At 39.8% G+C, this 20,118-nt stretch overlaps 1 protein-coding gene across 8 annotated transcripts in view; it reads left to right on the top strand.

Moving 5' to 3' along the window:
- Window positions 1–20,118, top strand: part of LOC132488556 (A-kinase anchor protein 13-like) — a 371,872-nt gene that overhangs the window by 90,797 nt on the left and 260,957 nt on the right. For all 8 annotated transcript variants that reach the window (XM_060096873.1, XM_060096872.1, XM_060096871.1 and 5 more), the window contains exon 2: window positions 8,831–8,874. In XM_060096873.1, coding sequence (XP_059952856.1) covers window positions 8,842–8,874 — 33 coding nt within the window. In that variant the 5' untranslated portion in view covers window positions 8,831–8,841. The remainder of the gene's footprint in view (window positions 1–8,830; window positions 8,875–20,118) is intronic.

Below are 20,118 nucleotides of genomic sequence, written 5' to 3'. Positions count from 1 at the left end.
AGCTGCCCATGTGTGTCTGTGGATGCAGCATCTGGGCTTATGAGCCCTAGGGTGCAGGGCTCCACCTTTAGAAGAACTAAGATGGGTTAAATGTGTCCCCCAAACTGTGATCACATCTTATTTTTAGGCTTTTCCCTCCCTTTCTTGAAGCAAGGCAGATCTTAGTGCTATCGCCTAGAACTTCCTAAAGAAAAGAGGTTGGTGCCCCCAAAGAACCTTGCTATGTGATTGCATACTACTATGTAGGCAGAGAGGAAGCTGCAGAATGAAAGAAGCATTTTAGGAAGGTTGAGTCAGAGGTGCAAATGGAGCATGGAGAGATTTTCTCAAGGTGATAAGGCCCTGGCACTCATGTCTACAAGCAGAGGCAGGTAGACTGGCAGTGATTCCTACTTGGGGAAGGAGGGTAATGTGGGCTGCTTCTGAGACCGCGTTTATAGAGTTCCATGGCTGACAGGATTTGGCTAGGGTTTGGGATGAGGATCCCAGGGCCTGGGGAAATTGATTGGGAAGCCAGCCTTTGCTTGCTGCACCTCAGGAAAGCCATGGTGAGGTTCTGGCCTGACCTTACTGGTTGTAACCCACAACAGATACTTGCTCTGTCTGGGTTTGAGTTTAGGCTACATGATTACCTTCCAGTGAAACTTTTTAATGAATCTTTGAACCTGCAGTTGTGTATGATCCGACATTTGAGCCTGAGCTTTGAAAAAAGAGAGATGACAAAGAAAGGAAAGAAAAGAAAATGAAAAAGAAAAAACAAAGCAGAGATTTGTTGATGCCAGTGCCATTGTATGACCATAATTTCTTTACGCTAGAGCTGTGTCCACTGGTTTGTATATTTTCTCTGTCTTCCTTCCTTGGCTTCTGAGGCCGAGCAGCTTTTAGGCATGTGAATTTACATGAGTGCCTCTCCTGACTTCTCCCATCATCCCCTGCTTGCACTTCTCATTTCTTCTGTATTGTTCTTAAGAACTTACTGTGCTGTCTTGTCTTTGGTTATGCAGTTTTTTCTGCACTACACTTCTATGTCCACTTGGTGAAAATTGCCTCAGGGTTGGCCTCTTCCAGTAAGCTGTGTCTGGGCCTCCACCTTCTAGAGAGTTTATAGCTCCTTCCTGATCCTTGTAAAATTTTTATTATTGCACTTAATCATATTGTACTATAAATTACCTGGTTACTTAATGAGTCACTTATGAAATTGGTACCGGCCATGTGGTGTTTATCCCTAAAGCTCAGCATCTAGCTGTACGTGGAATATTCTAAGGGCTCAGAAATATGAGATTATCTCCCATTATTGAGTCTTTATGTGCCAGGCAGAAATTATATACATATATAAAGAAAAGGAGCCCTTAAGCTCTAAAAAGACTATGGTGTACTCTCCCATATGAATTTTAGAGCAAGCTCTAAGATGAGTGTAAGAAAGTCAGAGTTTTAAAATTAAGTTTAATTTCTTAATTATTTTAATTAGTTAATTATCGTGGAAAGAGTTCTGATTTTTTTATTCCATGATAATTACTTTGCGTGTGTATGTTTGCCCTAAGTTTAGGATCATTCTGCCTATTGGGTAATCCAGCACTGCTAAAGAAGAAATTAAGTGAGTGAATGTGGGTGTTAGTGTTTTGTTGCTTGGGTTTTGTCTTAGTTTGCTGAATCCTTTTGTTTTACTGTGAGTATTGCACTTTGTTAGATTCTTCATTCTTTTCATGTCCTGACTACCTGCAGTAGGCCCCTCTTCCCATCTCACCCCAGTTCTGACTAGTGCTTTGCTTTTTTCTTGGTGTGTAGTAAGTACTGTGTCATGAGACGGTGGGACAGAGCAAGGCTTTACTGTGCCGTGAGAGAATCAGACATGTGTTATGGATCTCAACACCATTGTTTCCAGAAGTGTGGGCCATGATTTCAAAGCAAAAACATCACAAGGTTTGGTCTTCTCATTTGGACTCTGATGGTGGAAGTGGGGGGAGGGGACCGGGCAAGAGTCGGCATTATTTAAGAAGGCTCCAGTGGATGCTCATGTGCACTAAGATTTGAGAATCACTGCTTAGAGCAAACTGCTCAGTTATTAATCAGTGCATCTTTTTAAACAGAAGAACTTGGACATTTATGAGGCTTCTGTAAGATTTTCTCAGTCCCTAATTCAGGAAATGTATTTTGTACATGTAGTATTCTATATTTTTTGTATAACTTGACATCCTCCCCAGGAAGAGTCTATCTGCTCTTTGTACTGTGCTTCTTTTTCTATTGTTCAGAATTCCTGGCTCCCACCCTCAACCAGTTCATAACATGTTTATAGCCACCAGCCCAGACTCCTTAGGAATGAAGGAAGGAGTCTTTGGATCTTGTTATTTTCCTTGAGGAAGACCTGAATGTTGACGGTTTTGCAAGAATCCAGAGTATGCATTGTCATTTCCATGTTTTTTTTTTTTATTAGTTTCTGCTTTATAACAAAGTTAATCAGTTATACATATACATCTGTTCCCACATCCCTTCCCTCATGCATCTCCCTCCCTCCCACCCTCCCCATCCCACCCCTCCAGGTGGTCACAAAGCACCGAGCTGATCTCCCTGTGCTCTGCGGCTGCTTCCCACTATCTATCTACCTTACGTTTAGTAGTGGAATTAAAAAAAAAAAATGTCATGAAGAACCTAGGGGTAAAACGGGAATAAAGACACAGATCTACTTGAGAATGGACTTGAGGATATGGGGAGGGGGAAGGGTAAGCTGTGACAAAGCGAAAGAGAGGCATGGACATATATACACTGTCATTTCCATGTTAACCCTCGCCCCAAATGTTTGTGGGTTTCGAAGGGTTTACTGTAGCCCAGTCTTAGCAGGGTCTCTGGCCAGGGAAATTCATTTGAAGCACATTTTGCCATGGAAGTACCCTGCAGGTAAAAATACTCTGTTTACACTTGACTGTGTCCCAAACAGCTGTCCTCCTCCTAATGAGACTGGGGGCTGCACATCTTTTTTGTGGATTTAGAAGCTTTCCTGTTGTGGATGACAAAAATCATTTGCAAAAACCAATTGAAGTGATAGGTTTGTCAGAGACGGACAGCTGGTCCTTAGGAAATGGGCTGAGATCTCCACGCTCACAGGTTCAAGAGAGTTTGCAGCCTGCAGTATAATTTCCTGATACGGTGTTGAGGGGGGCCTGTGATTCGCTCCCCCTCCCGCCACCTCCCCTTGGGCATTTCGTTAAGGGTGGAGCACCTGTTAAAGGCTTGTTTAGTGTAATGTGTGGCTGTGGCTAAAGAATAGTGAGTTTGGTTTAAGTTTACAAACGTATGGGTGCAGACATTCTTGTTTTAATTGCTTTGCTTTTATTAGCTCCAGGGACCTTTAGTAAAGATTGTAGATTTATTCAGTGTTTTCATTTAGGAAAAAAAAGGTCTTTTTACTCATTTCTAGGTCAGTTGCGATACACTGAATGACCGGGGACTTAAACCAGATGTGCTGTGTGTAATGTTTCCTTTCTGATTGCAAAAGTAATATCTGTTCATTGTTTGAATAGTTATAATTAAGAAACTGATAATTTAGGAATGAAAGTTCCCTGTAATCCCCAGAAATACGTATGTTTAACATTTTGGTATTTGTTCCTCCAGATCCTTTACTATGGTTATTTTGTTATATTTTGCAATTCTACTTTACCCACCAACTTGTTTTAAGACAGAAATGCATCTCTTGCTACCTGAAGCCTTTCATTTAACCATTTATACTTTTCAAAGTATTTTATGAGGTAGTCTCCACTGAGACCCAGAGACTCGGCCAGGAAGAAGGAACAGTGGCTTCTACTCTGTGCCTGGCAAGTGTGCTTAAGTGCTTTACTTGGCACTTTTTTTTTTTTTCAATTCAATATAAAAAGATTTATTAAGAAGTCATTCTCCCACCCACATCCTCTTCTACCGTGTGACCCTCACCTTTCATATCCAGTTTTATTAGTTTCTAATGTATCCTTCCAGTGTTTCCTTATGCAGATACTAGCAAACATGAATATATATTCTTATTTCCCCCTTTCTTACACAAAAAGAGGATACTATGCGTACTGTTTGGCATCTCACTGTATTCACACAGTATACCCTGGAGACATATTCTACATTAGTACTTGGCACTTGCTTTTGATTCTTACACCAACTCCATAATATAGGCAGCAGTTATTATGCCGTTTCTACACATAAGGAGGCTGAGACTCAGACAAGTTAAGTGACTTGCTCATACAGTTTATTAGTAGAGAACTTGGATGCCTACCCATTTAATCTGATTTCTCATCTAGAGAATATTGTGCCACACCCTATGCCTTTCCTGTATTGAGAAGTGTTTTTTTAGATGAAAATGTTCTTTGAGGCATATAAAACTGTTGAGTGAGGACATAGTGCTTCTTTGGATTATTAAGAGGTACTTTTTAAAGTTTTTGACCAGGAGTTGGTATTCTGTGGCCCACTAGCTGAATCTAGCCTTCTTCTTCTTTTTGTAAATAAAGTTTTATTGGAACATGGCCCCACCCAAGTCATTTACATATTGCAGCACAGACCATATGACCTGCAAAGCCTAAAATATTTACCATCTGGCTCTTTACAAAAATGTTTGCTGACACCTGTTGTGGACACCAAGTTTTTTTATTTTTATTTATTTTTATTATTATTATTATTTTTGCGGTACGCGGGCCTCTCACCGTTGTGGCCTCTCCCATTGCGGAGCACAGGCTCCCGACGCGCAGGCTCAGCGGCCATGGCTCACGGGCCTAGCCGCTCCGCGGCATGTGGGATCTTCCCGGACCCGGGCACGAACCCGTGTCCCCTGCATCGGCAGGCAGACTCTCAACCACTGCGCCACCAGGGAAGCCCTGACACCAAGTTTTATTTAGGTGTGTAAATTTTTTTTTTTTTTTTTGTAGCTTCTAAGGTTTTGCATTCGTTTGCTCAGGCACATTGGTTGGTAGAAGTGCTTTCTGTCCTTTACTTCCCCCAAACTAATGAAACAGGCGTATCACTTCTTGCCTGAGTTTCTCTGTGATCCTGTATAGTGACTGAGTTTCTACACAGTAATTTTCAGGTAGAGTGAATTGCAGAATATTCCAAAACTTTTGCTACTGTTAATGTTCGTACAAAACTGGTATACATTCTGATGATGGTTTGTGCATTGCACCCTATGGTGATAGTTTATGTTAAAGTGCAAGAAGGGATCATCAGCACAAAGTCTAATCATAATCAGCAGCACCCTGAGACTTCTTCATTGGGGTGTTGTGGGAGTGTGTAGATTTATATAATTGAGATAGTTGCATTAAAATTGGTTAAGTCTTATTTTGACGTAAAGTGAACGTGTGACATTTATACAATAGCAAACTATTAAATTTGTTATTCCGTTGAGCATTTTGAAATAAAATGCAAAATGTGGGAAGAATAAAAATACTTAATTACTGTGCTTGTAATTATTTCACACTCCCTGAATTTATGACTCCTCGGAACTGTAGCAGGTTACTACTGAGTGGCAGAGTTGGTGAACATACTTAAAATCACATCATTTAAATCTTTGAGTTTTGATAGTTCCTTTTCTTCATGGTCTCTTTCAAATGGCATGCAGCCTTTACTGTCCCACTGTGTCTGTCACATGTTGTGCTTGTGTTACATGGAAGCAGCCCAGTAAACTTGTGAACTTGTGCAAGGTCACTCACTAGTTTTGGGTAAGGAAGAAATTCCAGGGTTTTCTCTCTTAAAATTCCTTGATGAAATGATTGGATGGACATAGTGCAATTCTTTAATTTTCCATTTGGGAAAGCTTGATAAAAATTCTGTTGGCAAAGCAGAGAGTCCAGTGATCTCCAAATTGGCCTTGGTGTATATGCTGATTTTTAAGTGCATTTACTTTGACCCAAAAGACTGCCTTCCTGTAATATGCTCCTTTTTTTAGAACACAGTTCTCAAGTAAGTAAAGTAAGTTTGTTTAAATGTGTGAAATAAGTTGAGGCATTATATGTAGCAAGTTTTCGATGGTTTAGCATCGGAACTCTGAGTTTTCAGTTTTAGGACCAGTTTGAGGGTCTTTCATCTATTATCTGTATTACTAGCTTTCTTGATCTCTTTCATTTTTTGGGTAAAAGTCACCTCACAGAGGCCTTCCCTCAGCACCATATTTAAAACTGTATCCTACTCATTTCCTGTTCCCTCTTCTCTGTTTTATTTTTCTCAACAGCACTCACTAATCACTATCTGAAAACCGTTTATTTTAATGCTTTATTTATCTGTGTTACTCCTAGGATAAGCTCTGTGAAACTTCTGTACTCTCAGTGCCTTGAGTACGGTGCCTGGCACATGGGAGACGCCCAGTGACAGTTGAATTAACAAAGTTAAAGAGAGTCTGTATTCCTTGTAGAATGAGGGCTAGACGTAGGGCAAGTCAATTTGTGGCGTTAGATGGGGTTTGAATCTGGGTTCTCCCACCTCTTGATGTTGATATTAAATAATTTAATCATTAAAAGAACTCTTCCCTCCCAATGAAATGGGAGAGAATAATATCTTTTTATGGGGATTAAAAATTATATTGGATATAAAGCTCTATAAATGTTAGTCCTCGCTTTCCCTTGGTGTGTCAGCATTGAAGAAGCCTAAAGGCAATGTGAATTTACCAATTTGATGCTTCTGGGGTCATTACCTCGATGACTTTTGACAGATGTATTCTTTCAACGGCTGTGTTGCCAACACAACAATGACCTGTCCCTTTGACCAGTGTGAGTGGACAGATACTTTGTCATCCCTCTTTAATCCTCATATCAGAATAACTTGTATGGGTTTGGCTTTGAAATAAGTTTAGGCGAGTTCATGATTGCAGACAGTCCAGATGGCATCAGCCCTTAGAGCCAAGTGAGTTTCACCAGATCTTTCGTCAAATGCAGTGGGAACATCAGATAAGTTGATGTTTGTGGTCCTTATACAGGTCATATTAGTTTTTTTTGGCAAATCAAGAAGCATCAGAGGGCTGTTAAGTCACTAGTTAGTCTCTGTGGATTTCTCCAAACCTTATGGATTACAAAGTGTTAATTCCTGTTTTGGTTTTCACTGATATTTCTTCTGCTTGGGATGACAGGAACACTTCAGAAGTTAGTTAAGGCAAATTGGTTCATAAATTTATAGGTTCTTTTAGTCTTTTGTCCCAGGTAAGTCTGAATAGGACCTGGAAAGCTGATTAAAAGACCAGTGAGCACAGTGAGCTTAATTTTAAATTAAATGGATATTTAATGCATTGAGAAAATACTCAATCTTCAGTCTTTCTTTCTTTTTTTTAAATCTGTGCTTGCTATTTGCATCTGATGGGCAGGAAATCTCTATTTTTGTACTAAAAGCGTTGGTTATTGCTACATTTCTCAAGCTTGGTTTTCAGTGTGGATTTTTGCGGGTGATTTTTAGCACCTATGGGTACAAAACCATTAAATGAAGGCTGGCAGGAAGGAAAGAGTGCCCTGAGCTGGGAAGTCTCTTACAATGTGTGTGTGTGGCGGGTAGACCAGAGGATGAACAGGGCAGGCAGGGAGGTGGTCAGTCATTGCGGGGCCTCCCTGGCTGTGAGCATGTCTTCCAGCAGAACACAGTGAAACCTGTGGCCTGCTGGTTGGAGGTGATTGTGCTTAGGAGCCTGGTTATAGATTTTTTTTCCACAGGTGTGTGCTAACTGTATTTTTTGGGCGAGCCTTGATCCTCAGACACACACAGCCTGACCAAACTGGCAGATTTGTGAGAGTTTTTAATATTGAGAGGATTCTGTTATTGGAGTTATGCACGGTTGCTAAGGCATTGCTTTTTATTCTAAAATTTGGTCTTGGATAACCTCCAGTTTATGCTATTGGGACTTCAATTAATTGTTACGCTTTTGTGATCTGGTCTGGTATAATACCACATATGGGATTTTATCTTTTTTTGTATGTATGAATGACATTCCTGTACTGTTGTTTTTTATATTGCTGGATAATAATTTAATCCAGTCCCCTATCATGGGTAAGACACTTAAAGTTGATTATAATGAAATCACTTGGGTCTGCTTCTCTGACTCTTGTGATGATGGGATCAGCTTATTCTCAAATTCATTGTATTTGGCAAAAGACCTGCCCTTCTGAAGTACACAATACTGGACGAGGATCATTTTGGCTTAGAGGAAATCCTGGTCAAATTACCAAGTTAAACTTTTAAGAACATGCTATTCTCAATATTCACAAATGTATTATGTAATGCTGGAAGTCTCCTCTAAAGTTCTTCCTAAGATGTTTGTGAGAATTCATTTAGTGCAGGTAACCACAGGGAATCCAGCTATTAATTTTGAGGAAAGTGACAACTTCTAGCTGTTGGAGGCCAGCAGTAGCCCCCCTTCTCTGAGAGGAGGGTTGAGAGGAAGAGGGCTCTCTAGTGGTCTGCAGATCCCTTCTACCCTAAGCACCCCAGTGAGACTGGGGGGGATCCCTGGTTAGGTAGCATTATGTGAGTTTGGGGGATTATGTAAAAGTATAACTGCACACACGCTGTTCTTGCTTTGGTAACTGATTTTAATATCCTGTTGGTTTGTTGTTGAAACTTCTTGTATGACAGTGAAGCCTTTTGTCTTTATTTTTCAATCAGAAAATCTTTCTCCCCACTTGAAAAGATGGAATCGGGGCTACAAGGCATTCTGCAATCTTTGATCTTCTTGCCTCCCCAAACCTCTAAGGAAAGCCCGGCATCCAGTAATCTCAGACTTGTGATTGTGCTTTTGTAACCTTGCTTGACATCTAAGACTTTTGGAGGGTTTTAGATTTTTGACGATAACTTTTAATTTTATTCTCATTTATTTCTCTCTTTTCTGTTTCAGTGTCCTGGGTCATGAAACTTAATCCACAACAAGCTCCATTATATGTGAGTATATCGCAAGATTTCATTTTATACTTACTTTTGCTGTTTAATTCTTATAATAAACTCAAAAAATGCTCTCGTGATTATCAGAGGAATTTTTAACCGTCTACACATGAATTTATTGGCATAATACACTTAAGAAATTTAGTAAATATTATATGATAATAATGCATGGTACTGAGCGGAGAACAAATAATGCCCGTAAGACTTGTGAGGTAGACTGATCGTGGTGATAAGATGCGTGTATAAAACAATTGCATTGCCCTGACAAACGATACTCCGGCTTATTTTTACGTACAGTGCATTTCTGTAAAAGTAGCTTCCTACTGCCATGGTCAGTTACCCTGTGCCACGACTAGGTGGCACTCTTTCATTGACAAAAGTGCTATCTACTTTAAGTATCTGGGTGAAAGCTGATGTATCATCTCCCTAAAGTGAGGGAATTATAAGATGAAATGGATAAATGAATGAATCGAGGCTGGAAAAACTAAATTCTAGGTGTGTGTGTTTTTTTTTTTTTTTTTTAAAAACTGTTGTAAGAGTGAATTATCTGAATCAGAGTGGTGAAAAGTGCCTGTTTGGTGAGGAGCTGGCTTAGAGGTATGGATAGTTAGACTTGTGAGAGGCTGGAGGGTTTGGGGTTGGTATGGTCTGGAGACGTGAAAAAAACTTTTTTGATGGGGCAGGACTTCAGTCAGGTCTTGAAGATTAAGGATCATTTCGTTGGCTGAAAAATCCTCAGAATTTGTTCAAGACACAGACCAGATGGTAGAGGGATGAGTGGCAGTGAGCACGTTGTTCAGTGAGCGGGGAAGGATGGTAGTGGAAAGTCTGGCCCTGCTGAATTTGTGTTGGGGGTGATGGGAGATAAGTCTGAAGAGGTGGGTGACGCTTAGTTGTGAGAGCACACAAGAAGGTGCTCAGAGTTTATTTTGTGACCGCTGAGGAGCTTTTAATGGTGTTTAAACAGACTGTTCATTGTATGTATTTATTTTTAACCATGCCGTGTTAATAAAAGTCATATACCTTTCTATTATAGAGCATTCATGTGATCATGCTCCATAGTTTATCTCTATGCTAAATGTAACATACAGAGAAAAATATATGTGTCCTTAGAAGATATTTTATGTTCATATTTTCTTTCCAGACTACTTGGAGACAATTTATTATGTTCACCAGTGGGTTTGCACATGAATTGAATACCTTGGACTTAAGAAAACAACTTTATTTTTTGGTTTGTTTTTTAAAAAATATTTATATTTATTCATTTGGTTGCGCCGGGTCTTAGTTGCGGCAGGTGGGCTTCTTAGTTGTGGCATGAGAACTCTCAGTTGTGGCATGCATGTGGGATCTAGTTCCCTGACCAGGGATCGAACCCAGGCATTGGGAGTGCGGAGACTTAACTTCTCACTGGAGAAGTCCCGAACAACTTTATTGAGATAAAATTCATACACCATAAAATCCACTAATTTATGGTTTTTAGTATATTCACAGTTGTGTTAACTTCAGAACATTTTTATCACCCCAAAAGAAACTCCGCACCCTTTAGCAGCCACTCATCAATTCCCCCTCCTCCAGCCCATGGCACCCACTATCTACTTTCTTTCTTTGTGGTTTTACCTGTTCTGGAAATTTCATATAAATGGAGTCATGCAGTACCTGGCCTTTTATCACTGGTTTCTTTCACTTAGCATCATGTATATAAGGTATATGTTAGAGTAAGTATAAGTACTTTGTTCCTTTTTATTGACAAATAATATTCCATTATATGGACCTACTGCATTTTATTTACCCACTCCTCAGCTGATGGGCATTTAGGCTGTTTCCACTTTTTGGCTATTATGAATAATGCTGCTGTGAACAGCAATTTTTTTTGTAGTCATCCAATTTTATTCTTTCCCCATTGAATTTTCTGGGGCACCTTTGTTGAAAATCAGTTGATTATAAATGTAAGGAATTACTTCTGGACACTCAATTCTGTTCCTTTCATTTAGGTCATCCTTCATTAGGTCAGTTTCTTTCAGCAGTGATTTATATTGGTAGTTTTCAGTGTACATGCCTTTTATTTTTGTGAATTTTATTCCTAAGTATTTTATCCTTTTTGATGCTATTGTGAATGATATTTTCTTAATTTCATTTTTAGGTTGCTCATTGCTAGTATATACAACTATATTTTTGTGCATTGATCTTTTAATCTACAACCTTGCTGAACTTGTTTATTAGCTAGTACTTTTTTAGTGGATTCCTTAGGATTTTCTACATCCAAGATGATGAAAATAGTTTTTTTCCTTTCCAATCTTTTTATTTTATTTCTTTTTCTTGCCTAGTTGCCCTGAGTAGAACCTCCAATGCAGAGTTGAATAAAAGTGGTGAGAGCAGACATCCTTGTCTTGTTTTTGATCTTAAAGGGAAAGCATCCGGTCTTTCACCATTAAGATTAGTATGATGTTGCTAGCTGTGGGTTTTCATAGATGCCTTTATCAGGTTGAGGAAGTTCCCTTCTGTTCCTAATTTGAGTATTTTTATCATGAAAAAGTGTTGGATTTTGTTGAATGTTTTCTCTGTCTATTGAGATGATTGTGTGGGTTTTTTCTTTCATTCCATTACTGAATTACATTGATTGATTTTTGAATGTTAAACCAACCTTGCATTCCTGGGATTAATCTCATTTGGTCATGGTGTATAATCCTTTTTGTGTGTTGCTAGATTTGGTTTGCTAGTATTTTGTTGAGGATTTTTGTGTCTTTGTATAAAAGATATATTCTGTAGTTTTCTTCTGATGTCTCTGTCTGCTTTTGGCCATTGAAAGTGTTTGATCAAGGGGCTGATATAACTACGTAGTTGTGGTAGGCAGAATAATGGTTCCTCAAGTGAGTCTATGTCTTAATCCCCAGAACCTGTGAATGTTTATCTCACATGGCAAAAGGGACTTCACAGATTTCATTAAACTGAGGATCTTGAAACTGGAGATTATCCTTTAATTATATGGGTAGCCCAGTGTAATCATAAAGATTCCTGTAAGTGAGAGAGGGAGTCAGAGAGAGATTTGTAGATGCCACGCCGCTGGCTTTGAAAAAGGAGGAAGGGTCCGTGAGCCAAGGAATGCCACCTTTAGAAGCTGGGAAAAGCCAGGGAACAGTTTTTCCTCAGAGCCTCTAGAAGGAACGCAGACATCTTTATTTTAGCCCCGTGAAAGTCATTCAGGCCTCTGGCCTTCAGAACTGTAAGATAATAAAATTTGTGTTCTTTTAAGCCTCTGAGTTTGTGGTAATTTGTTGTAACAACAATAGGAAGCTAATACAGTATTAGTTTGGGAAAATTAATTGGTGGTAGTGTGCTGGATAATTTAGAAGGAGAGAGTAGAGGCAGAGAGATCAGTTAGAAGTTTTCTGAACTTGCCATTATGGAATTTGAGAACTTTAGAGTTAATAGAGACTTCAGATAATATCTGCTTCAACCTCTCCGTTTTAGAGATGAGGAAATGAGTTCTGAAGATACTGTGATAAGGTCACACAGCTCATCGATGATGGTAAATTGTGATTTAAATCTATTTTCTGGGCTTAGTTATAGAAACCACTGTAAAGCTTATGAAGCTTAAAAAAGCTTCGTTCTGTTAGGGAAGCAAGGTTCTTAGACATCAGTTCTGGGGAATATACTTAATAAAGTAGTGCTTTATATATGATTTATGTGTTTAATGAAGTTGGGCAGGCTCTACTGGGGAAGACTATTTTAAATTTCAGATTTCAAATATGTCGATCAGCAGTAATACTTATTGAGGCAATTGGTTATCCCTTCTTAAAGAGTGAACAGGGTACTCCATTTTCAGTGAACTAAGCCAAGTCTCAGGGATTTACACTGTTTGGGTGAAGAAAAGTGTAGTAGTTTCCCCCTTATTCACGGTTTTGCTTTCTGTGGTTTCAGTTACCTGCAGTCACCATTGACTGATAATATTACATGGAAAATTCCAGAAATAAACAATTCATAAATTTTATTTTATTTATTTATTTTTGGCCATGCTATGCAGCATGCAGGATCTTAGTTCCCTAACCAGGGAACGAGCCTGTGCCCCCTGCAGTGGAAGTGTGGAGTCTTAAACCACTGGACCACCAGGGAAGTCCCACAATGCATAAATTTTAAATTGTGCACTGCTCCGAGTAGCATGGTGGAATCTCACACCATCCTGCTCTGTCCTGTAGGGGAAGTATTTAAATCATCCCTTTGTCCAGTGTGTCCTGCCTGCTAAACACTTAGTATCCGTCTGGGTTATCAGATCAACCGTCACAGTATCTCCGTGCTGTGTTCAAGTGACCCTTATTTTACTTAATAATGGCCCCAAAGCGCAAGAGTAGTGATGCTGGCAATTCAGATATGCCAAAGAGAAGCCATGAAGTGCTTCCTTAAGTGAAAAGGTGAAGGTTCTTGACTTAATAATGAAAGAAAAAAACTCGTTTGCTGAGGTTGCTGAGATCTATGGTAAGAATGAGTCTTCTATCCATGAAATTGTGAGGAAGGAAAAACAGATTCATCCTGATTTTGCTTTCACACTTCAAACTGCAAAAGTTACAGGCACAGTATGTGATAAGTTCTGTTGTTAAGATGGAAAAAGCATTAAATTTGTACAATAAGATATTCTGAGAGAGAGGGTGGGAGAGACCACATTCACATCACTTTTACAGTGTATAATGGTTATTGTTCTATTTTGTTATTAGTTATTGTTGTTCATCTCTTTACTGTGCCTGATTTACAAATTAAACTTTATCACAGGTGTGTGTGTATAGAAAAAAAAAATATATGGGTCAGTACTGTCCATGGTTTCAGGCATTCACTGGGGGTGAATGTACCCCCCTGAGGATGGGGGGACTACTGTAACTGTACAGGACAGTCCATTGGTAAGGGGGTCAATTCTCTGCACCTAGAGAAAGAAGTACTAAGCAAAAGAATAGAGTGTGTTGAAGTTTTTCTTTTAGTTTATATTTGAGATATGCTAGGGGTACGTGTCATCAACAAAAGAGAGAAAACTGCTAGTTAATAAGGAAAAACACTGGATCCTGAGAAGAACTTTTACCTGAAAGTTAAGAAAAATAGGCTGGATTCCAAATATTCCAAATAATCATCTTAACCAGTCTTTGAATAAAAATGTGTCCACAATAAGCTGCAATAGTTAAAATGTAAGAAATGTCCCATACTGTACAGGTGGCAGTACTGTTGAGTGTTTAAATGAAGCTGTTGTAATGAGTTATTTTTGCGAACTGTTCACAGTGGAACACGTGGAACCTGGAACTTCGGCTGCCAGTAGCGTAACCTGGCTGTGCCTTGGTTTCCTCGCCTGTCAGCTCTGTGATTCCACAAGTACACCCTTTGTGTTAGGCAGGCTAGTTACATTACCAGGTCAGGTTTTTCCCTCAGCCTCTACAAAAATGTTGATTACTGCCAGGTGCATGTGTGAGAATCGTAGTTGCAGGACCTTTGGATGGCGGTGGTAAAAACGTTGACAGCTTTCCTAGGGTCCTTCTGGGTGGGGAGGGCCTAGGTTGTTTAGTGGTGGTAAAAATGGAGACGCGGTGGCAGATGCAAGAAATATTTAAAAGAAGCAGTAGGTCTAAGTACTTTATTAGATGGGGGAGTGAAAAAGAATGAATGATAGTTGATTGAGAACTTGAGTGTGAGTGACAGCTGATGCCATTGCCAGATGTGGAAAAGAAGGAAGGTGATGACTTTGTTCTTTAGACATGTTGAAGGGCGTATTGATGTCCTGATTACAGCGGGAGATGTGGGCTTGGAGCTGTGGAGTAAGAAAGTTGATTTTGAACTAGAGAGAGTTTGAGTCATCTTTAAGAAATTGGTACTTTTGACTCTGAGAATAGATGAGTTCTTTGAGTGGATAAGAGTGGATGGAATTAGGATAGTGGACTATGGCAGAGAAGGCAAAGTTGAATCAAGAGAGGAGGAAGGAGTTCCAGAAATCTGGGTTGCATGTGAGTCTTTGACTTTTTATTCCTGGAGTTCTTAAATTTCAATCACACACTAGTACTGGAAGTGAATTTTGAGCTGGAGCTGGGGAATTCTTTCATTCAGGTGCCCGCTTTGTGCAAACCCCTTTTTGGATGCTGGAAATTTAGCCATGAACAGAATGGAAGGGTCCCTGCTCTTACGGTACTTGTATTATAGTGAGGAGAAGGCAGATAATCATAAACAAGAAAACATCAGGAAGAACAGTTTAATGAAAGTAAATAAAACAATAGGATGTGATGTGATTGTGCCTGAGTAGAGGCTATTTTAGGCTGGGTGGTCGGGGAAGGCCTCTGAGGGGCAGGCCAGTTAAGCTGAGACCTGAATGACCAGAAGAAGCCCTCCATGTGCAGATCCTGACACAGTGTTCTAGCCCAAGGGAACAAGTGCAGAGCTCTAGAGTGAGGGCTAGGCTTGATATATGTGGGGAACAGAAAAAATGGCTGCCGAGATTCAAGAGTGCAGAGGGGGCGGGGTGCGTCCTCTCCTAGATGAGGTTGGAGACTCAGGGAGGAGACAGGGAAAAGCCTGATCTTGAAGCACTTCACAGACCATTGGGTGACCTCCCTAGGGCCTGCCTTTCGTCACGTCTGAAGCCCAGCACAGCACCCACCTCTGAGTATACTCTGAACTTCAGAGCCTTCAGTGGCTCGGGGTCAGGTCAGGCCTCTTAGGGATATTGGATTAATCCTAATGTGGAGCTGTGGGCCCTGGGCAGACTGGATTCTCAGGCAGTTTAAGCATAATATTTTGGACTACCCATCTGAGGAAAAATAGTTTTAGTACTCTAGTCATCTTTAAGATCCGTATTTTAGATGTAAATTGGATTTTCTTGAATGGAGGAACATTTTAAAGCAGATTTGGCTCTCATTTATTAAAGGACAGTGTAATTAAAATTTTCTGCTTAGTTTTTATATTCTTTCATGGTTGAATTGCTTCTGGGGAGAAAAAAATGTATTTTCAAAACTTGCTCTTAGTCCATTTGTGAACCTAAATGAACGGTGCATGATAGGATTTCATAGTAGTCCTTTCATTTTCTGGTTTTCCGTGAATGCTTCACCTACTGGTGTAACACTCATTTGCATCACCTGTAACCTTTCTGGATGACAACTCCTTAAAAACAAGAGTTCATGTTCGTATACTACCTCCTGGTTTAAAACGCACATGTGAATACATTATGTCATTTGGTTCTCACAGCAACCTTGTGAGGGTGGAGGAAGCTTCATTCTTACCCTCATAATACTTGAGGAAATAAGAGCTCAAGATGGTTCATTTAGTATATGCAAAAGTTAGGGCTTTACCCAGAAATCGTGACTCTCAAACGCATTGTCTGTCTTCTGTATACCAAGCTGACATGCACAGTTGCTGTCCATAATTGTTACATAAAACACACAAATCTCATCCCACTTAATGTGATAGAGACTTGCACATATAAAGTCCTTTTTAAAATAAGTAACCCAAGTTTAGTCTTCCATTTCCCATGTTTTTAAATTTTTAAAATGTTTTATTTGAAATAAGTTCACATTTATAGAAAAGTTAGAAGAATACAACTTCACCTCTACTTATCTTTTATTAACATTTAGGTGTGGCCTAAATGTTGATTTGCTTATTATTTTCTGTGTTACATATATTTTTTGAACTGTTTGAAAGTTGCTTTTCCCAGGCATCATACCCTATTCTCCTTAAATATTTCAGCATAGATTTCTTAAGAACTGGGACATTCTCTTTCAGAAACACAGTACAGTTAACAAAAACAGGAATTGTAACATTGATGTAATACTCTTATGTAATGTAAGTCCATATCCAAATTTCTCTGATCATCCCAATAATGTCCGTTATAGCATCCTCCTCCCCTCTTCTCTCCAGTTCAGGATTTAATCCAGGATTACACACTGTATTTATTTACAGTCTCTTTAATCTCTTAATCAGGAACAGTTCCTTTGCTTCTTTGTCTTTCATGATACCGACATTTTGGAAGAGTATAGGCCAGTTAGCCAGTTATTTTCTAGCACTTTGCTTCTTTTTGACAGAACAACTGCCTTTTAAAAGTTGCTCATTAAAAAAAATAAAGATGCTCATTTGTTTCCCAAGTTTCATTATTGATTAAGTTTACCTTGTGTGAGCCCTGAATAGTCAGTAATGTCATGTTTGTGATTAAAAGTATTGCTAACAAGGAAATAAATGTGACAACGATGTCTCTATTGTGCATATGTAACTTCCTTATAATTGTAAGGAGATATGTACAGCATCCCTGCAAAGTGTAGCCTAGAGTATCTGATTTTATTCCAGAGATGTATTCTGTGAAATAACTAACCTACCTAGTCATTTAGCTAATTGAAAAGGCATGCTAGACATAGTACCTATATCTCTTGAGTCCTGAACTATTATCTCTAGCCATTATGGGACTAATGGTCTGAGCCACTTGTTTACAGTAAACAACATGCAGCAAACCACGTGGCTGCTAATAATTTTTATGAACATAGTACATGTACCCTTTGGCTCTAGAGCCCTTCTCACTATCAAGATAAAAGCATAGACTTTTCCAGGGAACTCTACTTCACTTCGCTGTACAGTAGAAACTAACACAACATTGTAAAACAACCATACCCCAATGAAAAAAAAAAGCATACACTTTTCCCAGAAAGAATAGGGGATGGGGAATGCTATCAGGTGATAAAAGAAAAAGCCAGGCACATGAAGCAAAGGTTGGTATTTATAAAACAAAATAGGCCCTACCACCACCCCCACACACTAAGCACGAGGGGACCTAGCAACCCAGCAACTGGACATTAGCAACAGTAAATAAATCCTCCCCCAGACTAACAGCTGAAGGGGATGAAAGATTTTTAAAAGTCTGAAGGAGGAGCATGAAAGGGTCTTTGGATGCTTCTTATCTCAAGCCTCAGGCTAATTCTAGAAGAAATGTGGCCAGGCCAAACCTGAAGGTCTACAAGGCACAAGGAGACAATAGGGGTCAAGAATAAGTAGGCCCGGATTATTCCAGAAAAAGTCACTTCCTTTCTCCTCTCATCACTTTACTTTTCTGGAGAAAAAGTTGTGATGATGCACCCAAGTGATTGTCCCATAGTCAGCGCTCTGTGTGGGGATGCACTTTGTAGGAGAGGTCAGGACTGGAGAACAATTTGATGAGTCATAGGGATCATTGTGTTTTCGGGGTGGTTGAGCTCACTCTGCGGGAAGAGTGAAGAAACTGAGCTACAGAGAGATTGAGGGATTTGCCTGAAGTTTCATAGGGGTTGTGATAGATCTGGTCAGGTAGCAGGATCTGCAAATAATTAGCCCAGCCAGTGTGCAGGAGGCAGTGGCTTGAATTTAGGATTCAGAGCACACACACAGAGAAGTTGTGGTATAAGTCTGGTGGTAAGTGGGCTAAGTCAGAGGAAAAAAGGTAGCTGTGGGAACGCCAAAGAAGAGAGGAATATTTGAAAAGATAGCATTGAACCCTATTTCAAAGTAGAACAGGTAAGGATTAGAATGTCTTTTGGGCTGTAGACACATTGGAGAGTAGTTTACAGTTATTAATTGAAATCCCTCTTCAGTAGAAAAAAAGAGTAAAAATAAAATGTGGGTTGTAACTTTGGATGTAGGGAAGTCAGTAATAGCCATCCTGGTGAATTACTTGGTCAGATACTTATCTTGAGGAGGGTGGGTGGCTTTTTTAGCTCTGGACCAGTGAAGAGAAGGGAAGGTCAAGGCCCTTGAACGGTAAGTGAGGCATTTCTCTTGTAAAGTGCAGCTCCTGCAGGTCTTTGATGCTTTTCTGTATTAGAATAATGTCCCTAGTGGTTGCCAAAGTGTTCCAGTGGGCATTGGGCACCTTATGGTTAATGACACTCCAGAAAGGATGGTTGTGACTCTTAACACTGACTGAGAAGGTTTATATTGGACGCTGATGATTCACTAACTAAAATGACCATAAGGACACATTTAAAGAGGAAAAACTTGGGGTTCATTTCTCAGATCCTTCAATTATAAACTTGTTTTTTTTTGGTGTCCCCAAGATTTGTGGTCTGTTGAACACATCTCTAGGTCTCCCTCAGGAAAACCAAAAGGCATTTTTTTTTTACCTTACAAACTAAATACTTTTTTTTTTTTTTTTTTTTTTTTTTTTGCAGTACGCGGGCCTCTCACTGTTGTGGCCTCTCCCGTTGCGGAGTACAGGCTCCAGACGAGCAGGCTCAGCGGCCATGGCTCACGGGCCCAGCCACTCCATGGCATGTGGGATCTTCCCGGACCGGGGCACGAACCCATGTCCCCTGCATCGGCAGGCGGACTCTCAACCACTGCGCCACCAGGGAAGCCCACAAACTAAATACTTTTTTAGAAGCAGAGAGATAGATGTGAGGTATAAATTCTGTTCTAAGCGTGCTGCAAGGTTATGTATGGGATACTTATTACCTGCCATATGATTGGAATGAAACCCACATTTATTAGATTTTCAAGGGGAAGAGCCATTCTAATTGCAAAACAAATCTCCAGAACCCCAACAGATCTGGTTTATTATTATTATTATTATTATTTTTTTTTTCAGATCTGGTTTATTATGTCCTTTTGCATTTCTCTTTTTCCTTAGCACTGAAGTGTTTGCCTGGAACATCCTGACAGTAGAAGAACATCATAGGAAGGTAGATCTTTGGCACTGGATTCCTTTCTTCATTTAAAATGAACAAAACAAAACAATATCCAGTGATTATAATCTCTATTAGAATAGGGTCCGTCTCTTAAGATGATGTTGCTCTTTGTTTTCTCAAGGAAGGGAAAGGTGGGTTAGGGTGCTGGTATTGGTTGAGAACTTCTTGGCAGGGTAAGGTGGGCACTTACACACATTCCCTCATTAATCTTCACAAGAGACAAAAGATTTGGTCAGTATTTCCACTTCAGAGCCAGTGAAGTGAGGGTTCCAAGGGGTAACTGACTTGTCTGAGGTTGCAGCTATGGTGGACCTAGGGTTCAAATCCTGTGAATGATTCCCAAGCCCGTTTAAAAAAGGGAAATCAGAAGAGCCTTTCCATTTGACTCACATTTAGATCTTGAGAAAAACTTAGAGTGATTTCCTGCCATCACATTGGGTTCTTGTTGACTCTGGACTTCTGTGTCCAGCCTCAGTGAAGAGGACTTTGTGCAGTGGATTAATATGCTGTGTGTGTGCTAATCAGAAGTGGCCTCAGAGCCCAAACAGTACCAGAAGATGAGAGTGCAAGTGGAGATGTGCTCAGA

The sequence above is a fragment of the Mesoplodon densirostris genome, chromosome 4, assembly GCF_025265405.1.
Source record: "Mesoplodon densirostris isolate mMesDen1 chromosome 4, mMesDen1 primary haplotype, whole genome shotgun sequence".
NCBI lineage: Eukaryota > Metazoa > Chordata > Mammalia > Artiodactyla > Ziphiidae > Mesoplodon > Mesoplodon densirostris.
The sequence above is the reverse complement of the archived record's forward strand: the minus strand, read 5'-3'. Positions and strand labels throughout refer to the sequence as shown.